General features: G+C 42.6%; 1 protein-coding gene across 2 annotated transcripts; it reads left to right on the top strand.

Moving 5' to 3' along the window:
* Positions 1 to 2,136: 2,136 nt before the first annotated feature.
* Positions 2,137 to 18,267, top strand: COMMD8 (COMM domain containing 8). Of its 2 annotated transcripts, XM_061584441.1 has the most exons (6): positions 2,137 to 2,377; positions 6,318 to 6,492; positions 8,638 to 8,793; positions 11,285 to 11,437; positions 14,677 to 14,832; positions 15,917 to 18,267. In XM_061584441.1, exons 2-6 carry the CDS (start codon positions 6,373 to 6,375, stop codon positions 15,935 to 15,937), a joined length of 606 nt encoding a protein of 201 aa, XP_061440425.1. In that variant the 5' UTR covers positions 2,137 to 2,377; positions 6,318 to 6,372; the 3' UTR covers positions 15,938 to 18,267. The 2 variants fall into 2 exon arrangements, with proteins under 2 accessions (XP_061440425.1, XP_061440426.1); XM_061584442.1 differs by lacking the exon at positions 6,318 to 6,492 and having other exon boundaries at positions 15,917 to 18,259.
* The last annotated feature ends 361 nt before the right edge of the window (positions 18,268 to 18,628 follow it).

Here is an 18,628-nt window from a genome sequence, read left to right as displayed (position 1 = left end):
AGCACGTCCCATTTTTGATCAAATGAAGATAACAGGAGATAAACCATCTGCAAGTCATTATGATGCACGCCTCGATCTTGCAGCTCTGCATTTAATCTACGAAATTCAGCCAAATGCTCTTCCATAGTCACATCATCTGTAAAACGCATTTGATATAGCTTCCGTGCTAAACACAGCCTGCTTCCCGCAGTTTGCTGTACATGCGCGGCTCTTAACTTTTCCCACATCTGATTAGCAGTCGGCTCATTACTCACCAGCAACAGTTGTGAATCTGATAGCCCCAGAGTAATAAAAGCCTTCGCTTTCTCATCTTTCTTCAGCCACGCTGCTGAAGGAGCTGCCGGAGGGGTTTTTTCCACGACATCATTCAAATCCTCTTTAATCAGAACAGCTCTCATTCTCCACTTCCAGCTGGAGTAATTTACAGCATTCAGCCTCTCCATCGGCATCCCGGAAGACAGATTTACAGCCATTTTGCCCACTCTTACTTGCCTCTCACTTGCACTTTGTTTCTCTCTGCAACAACGCCACTTCACCAGCTCTCGAACCCGCTACCACGCCTCATAATCTGGGTCCATAACCCCTGTTGCGAGTTGCGTGTGTAGGTCAGACGTGGTTTGAATCCAAAAGCCGTTTAGAACAGGAATAAGACAGGCCAGGCAAGTTTCATGTAAGAGTCTTTACTAGGCAAAGACATTAGACACATCCTTCTCCATTGACATTTCTTCCCCCACACTCTAGTTCCTGCCAGTTCCCAGCTTATCACACTCTCAGCCAGCCACACTGACCTTGATTGTCTGGAACTCTGTTCTCACAGCTTAACCCTTCTGCTTCAGGTTTCTCTCTCTCTGCTAAAAAAACCTTGTCTGTGAGTCTCACAACCTGCGTCACTGACCAACAGTGAATGTATGCACCCAAAAGATGTCTAAGTTCTTTTTACAGTAGGGCCCCACTATTCAGTGGCCCGCTTTGTGGAGTTCCGCTAATATGGTGGCTTTCAATTAGAGTAAGGCCCTACTCATACAGCGCTTGTTTCACTTTTATGGCGTTTTTCGGGTGTCGGGCACCATTCTATTGAATGTTACGCTTTTAGGTGGGTTTCACTTTTAGGCAGGGGTCTGGAACATAACCTGCCGTATGAGTGGGGCCCTACTGTATTTAAAAGGGAAAATTAAACACATACAGAAACACTCCCACTGAAAGCAATGGGACTTAAAAGGGATTAGCAGTCAGTGTATGATTTGAGCAGATACACATTTGTCAATCAATCAATATTATAGATACATCATTATTGAAGTCTCCTTGGAAATTGCCTGAAAAGTGGTACACAATGCTGCTGCAAAGCTTTTGACTACAGCCAGCATTCTCCTTAGTTAGATTGTCTTTACTGGATGCTAGCTTATTTCTGAGCCCAATTCAAAGTGCTGGTTATTAGCTTCAAAGTGTCAAGATCTTTGAAGGACCACTTTGCACATTGAGTAAAAACAACACTTTGGACCAGAACGTGTTTGATATGAGGTCATTCAAAGCTTATTTGGGAGTGCAGTATAAAATACAACTCCTTTTTCAGGCTGCTGTCAGGTGGAAGGCTGTCAGGAAAGCCTGCTGTCAGATAAGAAATAGGCACCAGTTTTAGCCTTGTAATGAAAGCCTGTATCTCATCTTGAATCAGATCGTAGGCCTCCTTGTTTTTGCTTTATTTACTAATCTTTGTACAGTAACTACGAGTTCTATGCCTTATCTTATCTCTAAATAAAATGCAAGTTATCTCTAGATAAAATAAAAGTGACATGTCACATTTGCAGTCTGCACTGTTGTAACATTTTCCCTGCTGATGTTGCGAAATTTTGAGAATTTCCCATCCAACTTCTATGTAACCCATTTATTATGTTCCACGGAGAAAATCCAGAGCTGGAGCTTCCCCACCACCTGTCTAGCCATGTGTCCAGACCAGGGCCACGCGCAAAACCAAACTGCCATTCCATCAAGAAATGCCGCAGACCAGCAAGCAAGAACTCTAGATCAATTTAGGCATTGCCTCTACGTGGACGGACGCAGCACTCCTTAGCTTTGGGCTTGAGAGGCAAAACAGTAGAAAGCCCCCCCCCCCCCGGCGCTGCGCATGCGCTCTCGTCCCCTCTCACAATGCGTGAGGAGGGAGGAGGACGCTGGGGCGGAAGAGGCTTTCTCCGGATGCTGCGATAGAGCAGACAGGAGACCGTAAGGTCACGTGGCTTTTCCCGCATTTGCTCTTTCAGGCTGCTTTCTCACCTCCCACCGGGTGGATGGATAGTGGATGGGCCCGCGCGTGCGTGGGGTGGGGGAAAACAGGAAGATGAAGCTGTTAGAAAAGTTGCCGGCTGAGGAAAGGTTGAAGGTGAGAGACCGGAGGGGGGAGGGGCTCCGCAGGCGGGTGGAATGGAAAGGAGCCGTTGGCCCCTCTAATTGGATTGGGTGATCCAGTTGGTCTGCGTTGGAGGGTCCGCTTTGAACAAGGGGAGGGGGTTGAGCCTATTCTGTCCCAAGAGGCGGGGGGGTAAGGGAGGGAGACGCCTCTGTGACTGCCGTGCGCGCACACACACACATCAAACTGAGATCCCACCTAGCCTAGCGTTTTTTCTCTTATTAGTGACGAGCCAGATATCTCTAGCTGTTCACAAACGGGGCACGAAAAGGTTGGTCGCCCTCTCCTGTATGTGTCTAGCATCTGGTATTCAGAAGAACACTACTCCTGTTCATGGAGGTTACATTTAACCGTCATGTTTTTTTTAAATTGTCTTGTTTAGTTTCAAATAAACTAGCCCACTGGGATAAAGAGCAAACGTATCGGTTCTACGCAGAAGAAATGTGTATAGATGTCACTGAGTCATACTGACACATTCATAACATTGCCTGAACACAACGAACAGTACAAACCCACCTTGCCCCCTCTCCCATCACAAACAATTGCAGAGCAGTATCACTGCCATGACTGTTTGATCTGTTAATCTGACTTTATCCTCTGAATGTATTTATTATTTGCACATAATAAGCTTTTTAAAAAAAATACTGAAGGTGATTTACCTCAAATACAATGAAAAGCTCAAGACACGTGATCAATAGTGTCACTGAAAACGGTGCAGAAATTAAAACCATTTAAACACACCATCCCTATGGTGGTGGCAGCTTCATGCTGTGGGGATGCTTCTCATCAGCAGGGACTGGGCATCTTGTTAAAATCGAAGGATGAATGGATGGAGCAAAATACAGGGACATACTGCAAGAGAACCTGATTCAGTCCATTAAAAAAACAAGCTTGGGAGGAATTTCACTTTTCAGCAGGACAGTGATCCTTGGCACAAGGCCAAAGCGACATTGGAGTGGCTCAAGAACAAAAAGGTGAACTGTGTGCAAAGCTGGTGCATACCTACCCCAAAAGACTTAAAGCTGTTATTGCAGCGAAAGGTGGCTCTACCAAATATTAATGTGTGGAAGTTGAATGCTTATGCAAGCAACATGTTTCAGTGTTTTATGTTTCTTACAAACATTTCCCAACATAAAACCAATGTCACCTTACGATAATTGATTTTGAGTTTCAGTGTTTCAAAATAAGATATACAGAACGAAATTAGGTGTTTGTTCACCGCCCTGAGAGCTATTCTGCTAAGGGCGGTATATAAATTGAAATAATAAATAAATAAATAAATGCCATTTGTAATTTAGTAATAGAGCATTGGTCAGGGGTCTGATTACTTTTGCAAGGCACTGTGAGACCTAATTAAACCCACATCCTGTATTATGGCCTACCAGTTATTTGGCAATCCTGCGCCTTTTTTGGCAGTCCGTGGAAAAGTGCAACAAGATGTTTATTGTGCTCTTGATGGTTCACGAGAGTTCATGCCACTGTACCCTCATCTGGGGTTCTTCTTATGCCTGGATCAGTTATTTTCTACTTGTCAAGCTAAATTTAGTTTTCTCCTTTTAATTCCTCCTCTAGATACATTTCTAAGCCTTTTTTAAAAGCCATACTATCCTGTGCAATTCTTTTCTCAAGACCTAAATTAATAATTTTGCTTGACACATAGGCTCATGGCTTAGTGTGAGCGTGCAGACTCCCAGAGGAGATTGCAGCCATTCCTCCCTAGTCATTCTGCTGCTGCCTGCACTAAGTCATGGTGTTTGTAGTTTAGCTCTCCTGAAAAAACCATGAGCCATAAACCATAGGACAAACTTTGGTTATAACTTGCAGTTGTTCTGGGGAGAGCTAACCATGAGCCCTTATTTGGATGACATGCCAAGCCATTGCTTAGCTCAGGACAGCAGCAGGATGACCAGGGAGGAGCAGAGGGGCCACAATCTCCTTTCCCAGAGCCCCTGTGTTCATGTTAAACCATAGTTTGGCTTAGCGTGACATGTGAACCAGGCTATAGTGTGACATGAGAGAGACCTGCTACAGTTTTGAGATAAAAAAATAATGGAAGAATTAAAGCATTCTGTGACCCACAGAAGAGGCTGCCGGCTGTATCTTTGGATGACTCACTGCCATGGCCTTCCTTCCAGCAAGTTTCTATTGGGGGCCAATAATTCTTGGTACGGTTGGATTACTTCCAATAGACACAATTTCCCCTACAAACTATCAAAATGTGTGGAATAACTTACTAAATTGACATTATTGGCTTTGCCTGTTGTGTTTTATAATAATAATAAATAAATTTAATTTCTTCGTCGCCTATCTGGCCGATGGCCACTCTAGACGACTTACAAAATTGTTAAAATACAATTGATAAAATACAATAATACAATATAAAAACAATACATCTGCAGCAACAATATTAAAACTGGGCAGGAGGCATTACAATTATAACAATTAACCCTCCCCGGATACCCCGAAGTCCTGCTGAAAGAGCCAGGTCTTTAAGGCTTTCCGAAACACATTTAGGGAAGAGGCGTGCCGGAGATCTTGTGGGAGGGAGTTCCAAAGAGTGGGGGCCGCCACTGAGAATGCCCTCTCTCTAGTACCCGCCAATCTGGCTGTTTTTGTTGGCGGGATTGAGAGAAGGCCCTGTGTGGCCGATCTTGTCGGGCGGCATAATTGAAGGCGCTCCGTGAGATAAACTGGGCCAAAACCGTGTAGGGATTTAAAGGTCAATACCAACACCTTGAATTGGGCTCGGAAAACAACTGGTAGCCAGTGTAGGTCGAACAACACTGGTGTGATGTGATCTCAGCGGCGACTATTCGTAAGTAGTCGAGCCGCCGCATTTTGTATCAGTTGTAATTTCCGGACCGTTTTCAAGGGTAACCCCACGTAGAGCGCATTACAGTAGTCCAAACGAGAGGTGACCAGGGCGTGTACCACTAGTGGGAGCTGGTGAACAGGAAGGTAGGGTTGCAGCCTTCGTATGAGGTGTAGTTGGTACCAGGCTGCCCGGCTCACTGCCGAAATCTGAGCCTCCATGGACAGCCTGGAATCAAGCACAACCCCAAGGCTGCGGACCTGGTCCTTTAGGGGTAGACTCACCCCGTTGAACTTCAGGTCAATGTCGCCCAACCTTCTCTTGTCCCCCACAAGTAGTACCTCGGTCTTATCAGGGTTCAACTTCAGCTTGTTCCTTCCCATCCATCCACTCACGGATTCCAGGCACTTGGACAAGGTCTCCACAGCCAACTCTGGTGAAGATTTAAACGAGAGATAGAGCTGAGTGTCATCCGCATATTGATGACACTGCAGCCCAAATCTCCTGATGATTGCCCCCAACGGCTTCATATAGATGTTAAATAGCATGGGAGAGAGGATAGAGCCCTGTGGCACACCACAATTGAGAGGCCAAGGGTCTGATACCTCCTCCCCCAACGCTACCTGTTGGTACCTGTCGGAGAGAAAGGAATGGAACCACTGTAATACAGTGCCTCCAATTCCCAATCCCTCCAGGCGACGCAGAAGGATACTGTGGTCGACAGTATCAAAAGCCGCTGAGAGATCGAGGAGGACAAGAAAGGTGGATTCTCCCCTATCTAATGCCCTCCTCAAATCATCTACCAGAGCGACCAAGGCTGTTTCAGTTCCGTGACCAGTCCTGAAACCCGATTGGTATGGATCCAAATAATCCGTTTCATCCAAGTGTGTTGACAACTGGTTGGCCACCACTCGCTCAACGACCTTGCCCAGAAATGGTAGATTCGAAATTGGGCGGAAGTTATCGAATACTTGGGGATCCAAGGAGGGCTTCTTTAAGATGGGCTTTACAATTGCCTCCTTGAAGGCTGATGGCATCACACCCTCTTTCAAGGATGCGTTTACCACCGCTTTGATCCCCTCGCCCAATTTCTCTCTGCAGCTCACAAGGAGCCACGAAGGGCAAGGATCAGTAAGACAAGTGGTTGGCTTCACAGATGAAAGCACCTTGTCCACTTCCTCAGAAGGGAGAAGCCGAAACCGATCCCAATTTACCGGCATGCAACTGGCCAACTCTGGTTCATCCACTGTGTCCACGGCGCACGGGATCGAGCTCCGTAAGTGTTCGATTTTATCGGCGAAGTGTTTTGCTAATAAGTCACAGGAGGCCTTTGACTGTTCCAAGGGTTCCTGAGCAACTGGACCGACCAGGCTTCGGACCACCTGGAACAGCCTCCTGGGACAACACTCCGCAGTCGCAATAGAGGCAGCAAAGAAAGCCTTCTTTCCTACCTTTATTGCCACTTGGTAGGCAGCTACTGCTGCTCTAACCTGTGTCCGGACATCTTTGGAGCGGGATTTCCGCCACCGGCGCTCTAGTCGTCTCACCTCCTGTCTCAGACTACGCAACCACGGTGTATACCATGGTGCTAGCTGAGTTCTATTCAGGGGGAGAGGACGTTTCGGAGCCACCCGGTCTAATGCCCTGGTGATCCCCACGTTCCACTCCTTCACCAGGGTTTCGACCGGGCGACCTTCAGCAGGTTCCAATTCCCCAAGCGCAGTCAGGAATCCATCCGGATCCATCAGGCGTCTGGGGCGGACCATATTAATAGGTCCTTCACCCCTGCGGAGGGGGCATGGCAACGTGAAGTCCATATTTACCAGGTAGTGGTCTGACCATGACACAGGAGTGGCAAGAATCACTCCCAACTTCAGACCACTTCTCTCCCAGGACAAATACTAGGTTGAGAGCATGACCGACTACATGGGTGGGCCCAGTATTACTTAGGTACAGTTCCCAGGAAGCCATGGTTTCCAGGAAATCCCGAGGGGCTCCTGTGAGAGTGGCCTCGGCATGCACGTTAAAGTCACCCAGAACTAACAGCTCTGGGGACAATGCCCGTACAGCCGAGACCACCTCCAGCACCTCGGCCAGGGAATCTGCCGTGCAGTGGGGTGGGCGGTACACCAGCAAGATCCCTAAACTGCCCTTCGGGCCCAACCTCCAGTACATACAATCAACAAATTGAGTGCTATGGAGGGGAGGTCTGGCAAAAACCAAGGACTCTCGATAGATGACTGCCACACCCCCTCCCCGCCTTCCCACCCTCGGCTGCTGTGCGCAACGGAAACCTGGCGGACACATGGCCTCAAGAATTGGAGCAGAGGCTTCGTCCAGCCAAGTTTCCGTAATACATGCCAGGTCTGCGCGCCCATCCAAGATCATATCATGGATGAGCGAGGTTTTCTGAGCCACAGACCTGGCATTACATAACAGCAGTCGAAGGTCGGTAGGAACCTTGCGTCCCCCAGTTTTCGTCTGGTTCTGAGCAGACCCGGAACATGGGATGGATATAATGCATCTGTCCCGTGTTCCCCTATTCCGGCATGGTCTGCTAGCAGCACCCTTCCAGCGCCTGCCGCCCAAACTTCCTATAACTTGGCCCCCCACCTCCCTCTCCGGCTTGCACATGCCTCAATCCCTATCTGCTTATCAGCAGGCCACCCACCCTAATAAAATTAGTCCGGAGACCCGCCTCCGTACCCTATAGCAGCAGTATTTACTAATTTAAATTAAAGTAATTAAACCAATTCAATTAATTAATTAAACTAAATTAAATTACATCAAATTAAATTAATTAACTAAAACAATACAATTCAGTCCAATTCACATTCATACACATTCACACACTCATACAACTATACATCCATACATACACCAATTTAAAACAGGAACCGGGTTGTGATAGCCATTCATCTCAACCAGATCAACCCACCAACGCAGTCCCGCACTCTGTGCGCGTAGGAGCAGGCTCCAAGATCTCTCCTAAATGCTCACTCTTTCTTACACCCAGACTCTGGCATAAACACAGCAGGTGATTTCTCAGGGTAGGTGATTCTGGACTATCTGTACATGAAGGGTGATTTGATTGTCAGTAACTTTAGCAGAATCCCTTGTCCTAGGAGACTTGGTGGAGGGATTCCCAGAGCCCCACAGTACTCTTTCATTATTTTTAATTAATTTCATTCAGGGCATGCTTTGGAAGTGACTAAACTGTTTGTTAAAAAAGTTGTGATACTAAATAGCAAAGTAGTTATTTAAAGATCCTGTTTGGTGCTTCTGATTACAAACATAACAAAATATAAGGTATATAGCAATCTGTCATGGTACTACTCTGTACTGACACTAAAGAAAGAGAGACCATGAGTCAGTAGAACCAATTGTCCCTCAAAGTTTGTTTTATATTAATTTCTTCCAGTTCTTTCACAAAGTAATTGATGGGATTTGTGGCCGTGCCTGCCCTCGATATCAAGACTATAACACTATTTGGAATTTGACAGAATGGATGGAGATTCTAGAACTGACTGCAGCATATTTCAAAAGTACAGTCGGCAAAGATCTCTCGGAGGAAGAGGTATGAACACCTGTTGCTCAGATTTGACTTTGTAAAGAAAGACTTAGTTCAGCTATTCTAATGTTTGTAATAGGAAAAACTCTTTATCCGAAAAATTATAAGCAAAGGCTTTGTATATTTTCAGCAGACAGCCACTGCAAGATTAGGAGAGTTCAGTTCCATATGCAACTTTAATTAAAAGAGATTATACATGAGTACTTTAGCCAGTGTGTTCTGTAGCTCTTGTAAGAAAAGAATTGAATAATAATATTTTTTAAATGCATTGCTTAATTAAATCTAATTTGGGATAATATTCAGTTAAAAAAGGCTTTTCTTCTCAGATGTATTAATCTATAGCTGGCAAAGTTGTTTGTAAATCAAGCATTTACTTGATTTTTGTTCTCCAAATGTTTGCCATTTCTCTGACTTCATTGAACATTTCTCCCCCAGTAGCAAAACCAGGTGGTGAGTGCCAAAAGAAATGGAGCCAAAATGGGGTCACTGAGAAGCAAGAGGGAGGTACCAGCATGCAGTGGGGGGAGGGGATCCTGAGGTTTGCAGAAGTAAAAATAATAATATATTTCAACAATAAATCCAAAAACTAAAGGGCAAAAAAAATCATCCCAATGGGGACTGGCCTCGGTAGCAAAGAATACTAAATGTCAGTTGGAAAAGAATAATGGAAAACCGGGAAAGGGATGATGGACCTGTTTTAAAGTGAGGGCATAATTTAGCCTAGACTCTCAAAGACTACTAAATTGCTTGGTGTCCTAGAAAATCCAGCTTGAGTGCAATCTGCTGTGAAGTTATCCTGAGTAAGCCTCTTTTAAATGAATATGACCTTGTGATCATTCAGTCAGATCTTGCACGAAGAAACTTCCCAGTGGATTTAAAAATAAATAAATACAGGTTTACAACAGAATGCAATGATGCAAAGCAAGCAAACAACACAGCCCAGTAGCCCTTATTTTTTAAAGTAATGGGTCATAGAGTGCTTCTCTTCAGTGCTGCAGGCCCAGGACAACTAGCAGGTAAAGAAGCAGACAGATCCTCAGTGGTAGAGCATGTGCCTTGCATGCAGATGGTCCCAGGTTCAATCCCAGGTAGGGCTAGAAATGCCTCCTGTCTGAAACCCTGCAGAGCCTCTGCCAGTCAGAGTAAACAATATGAGCTAGATGAACCAATGGTATAAGACAGCTTCCTGTGTTTCTGGCAGTGGGGAGAAATAAGCTCCCTGCATTTGCTCCTTTCCTGGCTGGTGGATGGGCCAGGTTAGTTTTCTGTTTGGCATGATATTCTTCCTGGGAGACAGGAGTGCTGTCTCTTAGTGGCCCTTATTTTTTGGGCATATTTTAAACATGACTGTCCTAAGTATAAAAACTTCCAAGTCTCTTTTAAGCAAGAAAAACAACACATAACTTTAGAACAGCAGTTCTGTTCTTTGTATTTTTCCTGTTAAGTTCTGGTGAATTTGAAGCTTCATGTTTGAGACACAGGGAAGAGTGAGGTTCCAATACCATCTCACTTTTGCAATAAGCAAATGCAATACGTGAATCATGAAAAGCTGCAGAGGCATGCTGCAGCTAAAGTTAAGCCTTTTAGGGCCCCGTGGATTTCAGTGTGAGAGAGGTATGCCTATGCTTAATTATTTCCAACTGAAATCAGTCAAGACTTTAAAGTTTTTGACTCTGGTTTGTGCCTATGGATTTTAACCTATGTTGCTGTAATTGTACAGCCAAGAACCCGTAGACATTCCACTGCTACATGATTAGAGTACTCGTCATCAGATGATCAGGAAGAATCAAACAACTGGAAAGAGGTGACAGGTACAGACATCTGCAGCCAAACCAAGCAGCTGTATGTGCTCCCTCTCCAAGCTGGAGCTGAGAGTCATGCCAGATGCTGCTGGATGCCATGTCATTCCTAGTGTAATTTTTTTACAATCTACCACAAGGTGTTTCCCTTTTTCAGGCACTTCCCTCCATTGTAGCTTTATTTATTTGATTTATTTTATTACATTTGTATACCGCCCCATAGCCGAAGTTCTCTGGGCGGTTACCATAATTTTCTGTACAAGTCCAACATCTGAAAGCAAGAACTACAAAAAAAAAATACAGTTAACTGAACAAAACATCCTCTTTAGTATCAACGTAATACAAACATTGCATATAAAATTAAGTACAAGGAAAAAAATCATAATATACATAATAGACTAAACAAAATATTCCCTATGTTTCTTTGACACACAGGACTCAGTACAGTAGAGGAGGCAGTTTAAAATTTCACAGCTGACCACTGGCTCAGCTGCTTGTTTCTCCACAATTATTATCTAAGTAGCTGGAGCCACTCTTGACTGTGCAGAGGTCGTGTGTGTGTGGTCCCCAACTGCAAGACTGAGGCCCATGTTTTTAATCAGTGCTGAAAGTAACAGCAGAAATGGCATTGTGTGAGCTTTGTCCTTATAAATACGGCAGTTTTTAAAAGCTGCATAACTGCTGTATTTCTTTTCTAGGCTATTCAGCTGCTGAGTGAGCTGAGTTCTGACTCTCAAAAAGCAGTGGTGACCTGCTTGAAAGGCAGAAGACAGGACATCCGGCATGCCCTGATTGAAAGAACAAATTCCATCTGTTCCGCACGGCTCCTAGATTTTGACTGGCAGCTGAAGGTTAGACTTATACAGCTAGGAATGTGACTATTAGACTGTTTAGACCAGGTTAGCCAACCTGTGACCCTCCAGATACTGTGGAACTACAACTCCCATCAGCCCTGACCAGTGGCCATGCTGGGTGGGGCTTATGGGAGTTGGAGTCCAACAGCATCTGAAGGGCACCACGCTGGCTATCCACAAATATAAAGGTGTCCACAAGGCTGGGGAACATAGACTGTGGCAGACCAGCTGAGCAGGCCTGAGGTTCCTCATCCCTAGCTACAGTATGTTGCATAGGTTCCAAACAGCCATTATTCAACTGTCAGGATAATAATGTGACTACCCTTGAGAATTTGTTCCCTCTAAGACTGTGAAAGGACGTATCAAGGAAGCAGGTTTTTATGTCTTGTGTAATACACATACAATGTTCACAATACAGTATTTCTTCACTCTCCTGAATTGGACTGTCTTACGGTACGTTTACTACCATGGTATAATATGCAAATATAAAGTACCAATATAATCTCCAATTCCCCTTGGAAAATATATAGAACCTTCAGATTGTTTATAAAATATGTATAAAAGTATCAGAGCTAAATCCTTTATACTAGTTTTGTCATGTTAATGAGAATTACTTGGCCAGTAGTTTTCAAAGCATCTGGACATAATGCAAAAATATTTGCTCAGAAGGGTAATTATTATTTGAATGTGCTTTTGCTAGCTTCACTGTGGCAATACTGCTTAAATTTCTTCTGGAAACCATTAAATAAAAAGAGCTTTCTGTCTTAGCAGAGTTCTTGAAAACATTATTTGTAGAATGCCAACACTTCAACAGGCACCTAATTGAGAAATGGTTTGCCTTTAATTTATTTATTTATTAGCGTTTATTTTTATTTATTTGTTTATTTATTAGATTTATATCCACCCTTTTCCCCTGTAGGAGCCCATATTAATCTGTAGCCACTTGTGACTTCTAATTTTTGAAGGGTTTGCAACTTTTCTTTATGGTAAATCTGGCTAATCTGCAGTTCCCCTGTCTTTCCCCTCTGGTTTATTTAGTACTGTCCAGTGCTGTATTTCTCCTTTGTCGTTTGTGGAAAGCAATTATACACATAGTGCCTCTGGGAGGGTTGGCTTCTAATTTCTAGAGAGGAATTTTAGACTCCTATTGGTTCTCTGGCTTTCTCCTACAGTCTCCTAAAAAGCAAGAGCAAAGCTCAACACTACCCAGGTAGCTAGAAATGTAGCTTACTCGGAAGTAAGAATTAATGTTGATTCTGGAAACCAAAAAAGGAATGGATTTATTCCGATGGGAGTCTGAATACGTTTTCTGAATAGATTGATGTTCTTATTTTATTGTGGATCATCCTCTTGCTAGGTTGGGATGGATAATGTTTAACCTTCGAACTGCTTGCATCTGGCCAAGATTTTTGCCTGTGTGCTCCTATGCTGCCTTAATAAGGGCATCGTATCAGAGTTCTGATGATTCCATAATGTGTGGACTTCTATGGGTCACACTGGGAACCCCAGCAGACTTCATAAGACATTCCCACCACCACCATTATATATTTGGCAGCCCTGCTTTGTAAAGGATTTATAAATATAATGTTGAAGTGTAATGCTAAGTTATTCATAACCTTAGCAGGGGTGGGCTTCCCCATGTAGATCTTCCACCCTAGAACAGACCTGTTCATGATACTCAGGTTCTGGTACCTTGACCTTGGTGGATCTAGGGCAAAGGGCAACTCCTCTCAGCTCAAATCTGGGGTCAGTAACAATGTCTGTGTTGGGGGCACTCATGCTGCACTGTCCTTTCTAGAGACAGTTGGCTTGATAGCAGCTGGAATCCTTGTAGGAGTGAACTTTATACAGTTGCCCTCCTCCCTTACCAGTATCAGTGGTGAGTCTCCTGACCTCTTCGTTTTGGTGTCACTTTTTAAAAGTTTTAATTCACATCCTGTCACTGGCTGTTACTTCCAGAGGAAGTTGCTGTGACCAAGGCTCAGGGAATCTGTGGGGTGTATGCTGAAACCTGGCAAGCATTTCAGACTTTTTTTGCGGGGGGATTATTATTAAACAAACCCCTCACAAGTATTGGACCTCATAAAAGGAACTGAGTCGTGAATAAAGTTTTGTTGCTATTCTGGCTGCTTCGTCCATTTGTTTCTGCAGGGCCCTGCCTGTTGCTTGGGTAAATGAGATGAGTACATTTCTTCCCCAACACACGTGTTGCAAGCTACTAGATCCCCTGCCCCTCATAGCCATTCTGTCCCACGTTGACTCTCTCTTCCTATCTCTCTTCTCCAGTCTCCTCCAACTTCCCCTCTCCAACTGATCTTTTTCAACTGACCTTCCCTTCTTCCCTGCCATTCTGTTCCCCATAGCAACTGTTGCCATGAGGGCAATGTTACACTCCAGCTAACTTGAAGCCTGTAGGTTATTTAGTCCACACAGAAACCTCAGTTGCTCAGAAATCTGTGTTTTCTTTCTGATTACAAATCCTGTTCAGGGTTCTCATTTACACTGATTATATAGTTAATAAAAAGTAAAATACTTTATTCTTAGCCTTTCAGCATTGATTCAAATAACAAGGTTCATTCACTGTTTGTTTGTTTATTTGTTTATTTGTTTATTATTTAATTAATTTATTTATTACGTTTATACCCCACCTTTCTTTTCATGATAGAAACCCAAGGCGGCTTACATATGGTTCCCAGGCAGTCTCCCGTCCAGGCACTGACCAGACCTGACCCTGCTTAGCTTCAGCAGGGAGCTGGCATGTGCCTTCAGTCCAGGGTGGCAAACAAAAGCACTAAAAACACTTTAAAACATCATAAAAACAGACTTTAAAATACATTAAAACAAAACATCTTTAAAACTTTTTTTAAAAAAAGCTTTGAAGACATCTTAAAAAAGAAAAAAAAGGTTAAAAACATACTGGTTTTTTTTTTAAAAAAGGTTTATAAACATATTAAAAAGCAATTCCAACAGAGATGCAGACGGGGATTAGGTCTCTACTTAAAAGGTTGTTGAAAGAGGAAAGTCTTCAATAGGCGCCGAAAAGATAGCAGAAATTGTGCCTGTCTAATATGTAAGGATAGGAAATTCCACAGGGTAGGTGCCACCACACTAAAGGTCCGTTTCCTATGTTGTGAAGAGTGGACCTCTTGATAAGAGGATGTTACACTATGATGTAAAGATGCCATAAAAACTGATCTAAACTAATTGTTTTTTATTCATTGTTTTATTCTGCATAGCTTGCCCTCTCTAGCGATAAGTTATCCATGCTGCAAATACCGCTTCTAAACCTTGATCTGGATTTGACAGAGAATGGTAACCTCAAGCTGTTTTCCATAGAAATGAATAAGGAGGAGCTCCAGAACCTAATAAGTGCACTGGAAGCTGCCAATAAGGTTTGTATCCCATTTAAAACAAAAAATAAAAACCCCTGAAATGACCCTAACGATTCTCCTAACAAATCTAGAGATACTGTAGTTCTTTGTATATAATGAGTATACGTTATGGGTTTTATCCAGCAAAGTTGTCCTATTAGTGCAAGGACCTCTGCCTGCACAACAGGACTTCTTTAGGCCGTATTAGTTTGAAAACATTTCTCTTAATCCCCCGCCCCACCCCAAGCAGGAGCAAGAAGGTATAAAGCCTTAGCTTGTTATGTCTGAACTTGGGATCATGGTTTGTTTCCCCCAAACAAGTACAATCAGAAAGCCAAGAACAAACCATGATTTGGGAGAAACAAACTACAAATTCTGGGCTCAGACATAACAACAAGCCAAAGCTTTGTGGTTTGTTGCTGCCACCCATGATATGGGAGGAGTGACCGGAAGCAATTGGCCAGCATGAATTAGCATGCAGCTAGACCACAGTAAGCCATCCTTCCCCCACCTGGTGCCCCCAGATATTTTTTACTACAGTTCTCATCAGCTCTACCCAGTATGCCCATTGGTCAGGAACGTAGTCCAAAACATCCTGGAGGGCACCACAATAGGGAAGGCTGTGATAAGCCATTAACTGTGACTTTTAATGGCCTTGTTCAAACAAAATAAAAAATTCAAATATGATGGGACGACTTTTTATTGTTAGTAGTGGGGTTTTCAGCTGACTTTTATTTAAAGTGGTCATTTAACTATGAATGATAAGTCTAAGGTATTCTGCTGGTTAAAATTATCTTTGGGTTCACTTCCAGTTCTGACTTTCTGCTCTCATTTGTTGCCTTGAAAGTTCTATGCAAGTAAAAGCCTGCTATTTTTCTTATGGAAGAAGATTAGCAAAGCACTCCTTAGTTGTGTGAAAACCATTAGATATTTATTTTATGCTTTAGATGAGAAGATATTATGGCAAAATGTGGGGGTGTGCTGTAAAGTATGATATGCATTCAGACATTTAAAGAAGCTATGCATTATCTGAGCCTTCGAACCTGTAGATTTGTTCTGATTTGTCATTTAGACTGAACTGCTCTCAACTTTTTCCCCCTTGAAGGTTGTACTGCAACTGAAATGATTCCACTATCAGATGTGTGTTGGCTATGAGAAAATAGACCTGTATTCTACAAAAAGAAAAAGAACCGAAGTGCTTTTGAAGTTGACATTTTAAAGTAGGAGATGGAAAAATGTTATTCACAATCGTACTAAGAGTCCAACTCTTGATCTATGCTAAACCAAAATAAACGCAAAATCACTTTGGGGCTAACCAGTGAACATAGCTTTGATAGACTGCTGCATTTCTGAGAAGTCTTTACCACGTAAAGACTTCACTGGGGATCCTGAAGATAGGGTGGACTGTGTCTTCTCATGTTACAAGCCAAGCAGCCAACAGTTCTCTCAGATAACTTGATGTGAACATTCCTTTTCTGCTTTGCTTGGGATTTATATCAGTAAATTACAGATTAGGACTGCAAAAACAGTTTTGTACTCAGAGGCGCAAGGTGCTGTTCGATCTCAGAAAGAGGTTTTGTTATCCAGATTGAGCTCTGTTGTTATACGTTATATATAGAATGTGTCTACATTTTTCAGTGTATTGGGTTGAACATGTCCACCATCACAGGGCTTAGGCTATCGTAAGCATTCCACCTAACTCAGACTTGTTATTTGCCTCTATACATGGAATAAATTGGTTTTTCTTAATGAAATGTTAAGATTAGACTAAGAAACAACAACAAAATTGTTCTTACAAAATGTCAGCCTCCACAACCAGCCCTCCTTATTTGTGTGGTCCAGCTGATACTTCCTTATCAAGAAAATTTATGCAGAGTCCTTTGCTGCAGTTGTAACCAACCAGAAATGGTTCCTCCTCCTCCTCCGGACCTGGTAGAAAGGCTGAAATGGACCACCTGAAAACAGTGGTAGGACACTGAAATGCTAGCTGCTTGTTAGTGCTGGTGACGACTTTATACTTTGTTGGCAGAGTGTGTGTCTTTTTGATGATGTTAGTTTTTCTTTTCCTTCCTAAATTGGGAATCTTTATTATGTGCTCAAATTGCAGGACTGGTAGCAAGAGAATTGCAGGAAAAACAAGAATTGGAACCATGGGTAAAGCAAAATGAACCACCCCAAACAATTTTGAATTAGTTTAATGAAAGTCCAGAGCGGAGACAGGTGAAGTAGCCAGACTTCTTCGGGGGTGCATAACTTTGTTTCAAGACCATGTCAATTGGCCCTAATGTCAATCTGCATTTAGAGCCAGCATAATATCATGTCTTTTGATATTGCACTCATTTTGTTGTCTCTGTGTTCCATTGTAACCCTTATTTCCTTGTGAGCAGGTCTTTGGATTGGCCACAAAAGTATAACACACTTTCATTAAGTGATTTTTATTAGCACATCCCTTTTCTTGAGAACTGGAGAAAGGACTTACAGATTTGTCAATACCTATAGTATTCATTCACATTGCCAAAATATGGTGATATAACATTTCTTATATATAAAATACTACTGATTTTGCATGTAATCGTGGAGAAGACAATTGCATTAACATGTGTTGCTACACCAGAACTTAAATGGAAATACAAAAAAGTGTGTTTCTCAAATGCTTAAAAGTTTCTCCATGATTGACTGATAAAATGTGATCAGAGGAGAGATGTTGCAATATACTTTTCCATGAGTTTTTTTCATAAACCAAATGTGTGTGTTTTTAATGTACAGGAAACAATATTTTTGTTTTGTTTTTTCAAAGTGAAAGGGTAGCAGACAATTTAGACATACAAAGTCTTACAATGCATGTTTGAGGTCTCCATTTATATAAAACTGCACAATGGAAAGCTTTTAAAAAAAATGTTTATTCGGTTACTAGGAATACATCAGTTAATGGAATTTACCTTGTATTACACTTTCAGAAGCTATGGAAAGTGGTTTAATGATGAAGGGTAGATAATACTACTTTCTTCTGCATCTTCTTCATTTTTATCTGCTGTACTTACTGCACCCTTTGACAGGAAATTCTGGTAAATAAAATACTGAATGGAAAAACAAGAGGGCAGTAGTTGCTTTGCTACAGCAAAATTTAACATTTCTTTGAGTACTATGTTTCAAAACTGGTGGCTTTGTTTTCTAAAATATGTAATGACTAAAAGTATATGGGAAAAGCAAAGATGGAAATGGATGGAGTGTGGAGACAAAAGATGGCACCAGACATCTAACAGAAGATGAGTCTGAAAAATCTTTGTAGTTGAAAGAAACAGCCGTATCTGTGTACCTGAACGTTGGGGTGCCTTGCATCCAGTATGTACATGTACAACGGTCCAGAGTAAATGAAGAGAATGATACAAAGAAGAATGGCTCATGTGTTGCAGCATATTAAATGAGATGGATGCATTCTTATGCTACTTTAAAGATTTGCAGGCTACCTGTGCCCCTGATCAGTCTGTGATGTTGTAGATGGAGTATTGGCTGGTACTGGTGAGGCCTGGGTATGTATCCCTTCTTGGCCATGAAGCTCCCTGGGTGGGTTAAACAAATGTTTAACATTAAATGTTAAACATTAAAACCTCTTGTTTAAACAAAGGGATGCTGTTTATCTTATGGCAACAACACTGCTATAGCTGTTGTAAGGGTCAAAGGAAATCTCACAAAATGCACTTATAATACACTGTGCTTTTTTTGTTCTGCAATTTAACCCTTAAGATAGACTAGAATGGACTTTGCTCACCAAAGTGAAATGATGCCACTGGTCCCATTGCAATGAATTGGGAGCTGA

Source organism: Rhineura floridana, chromosome 9 (genome assembly GCF_030035675.1).
Source record: "Rhineura floridana isolate rRhiFlo1 chromosome 9, rRhiFlo1.hap2, whole genome shotgun sequence".
Taxonomy (NCBI): domain Eukaryota; kingdom Metazoa; phylum Chordata; class Lepidosauria; order Squamata; family Rhineuridae; genus Rhineura; species Rhineura floridana.
This window is presented reverse-complemented; position numbering and strand designations above follow the sequence as displayed.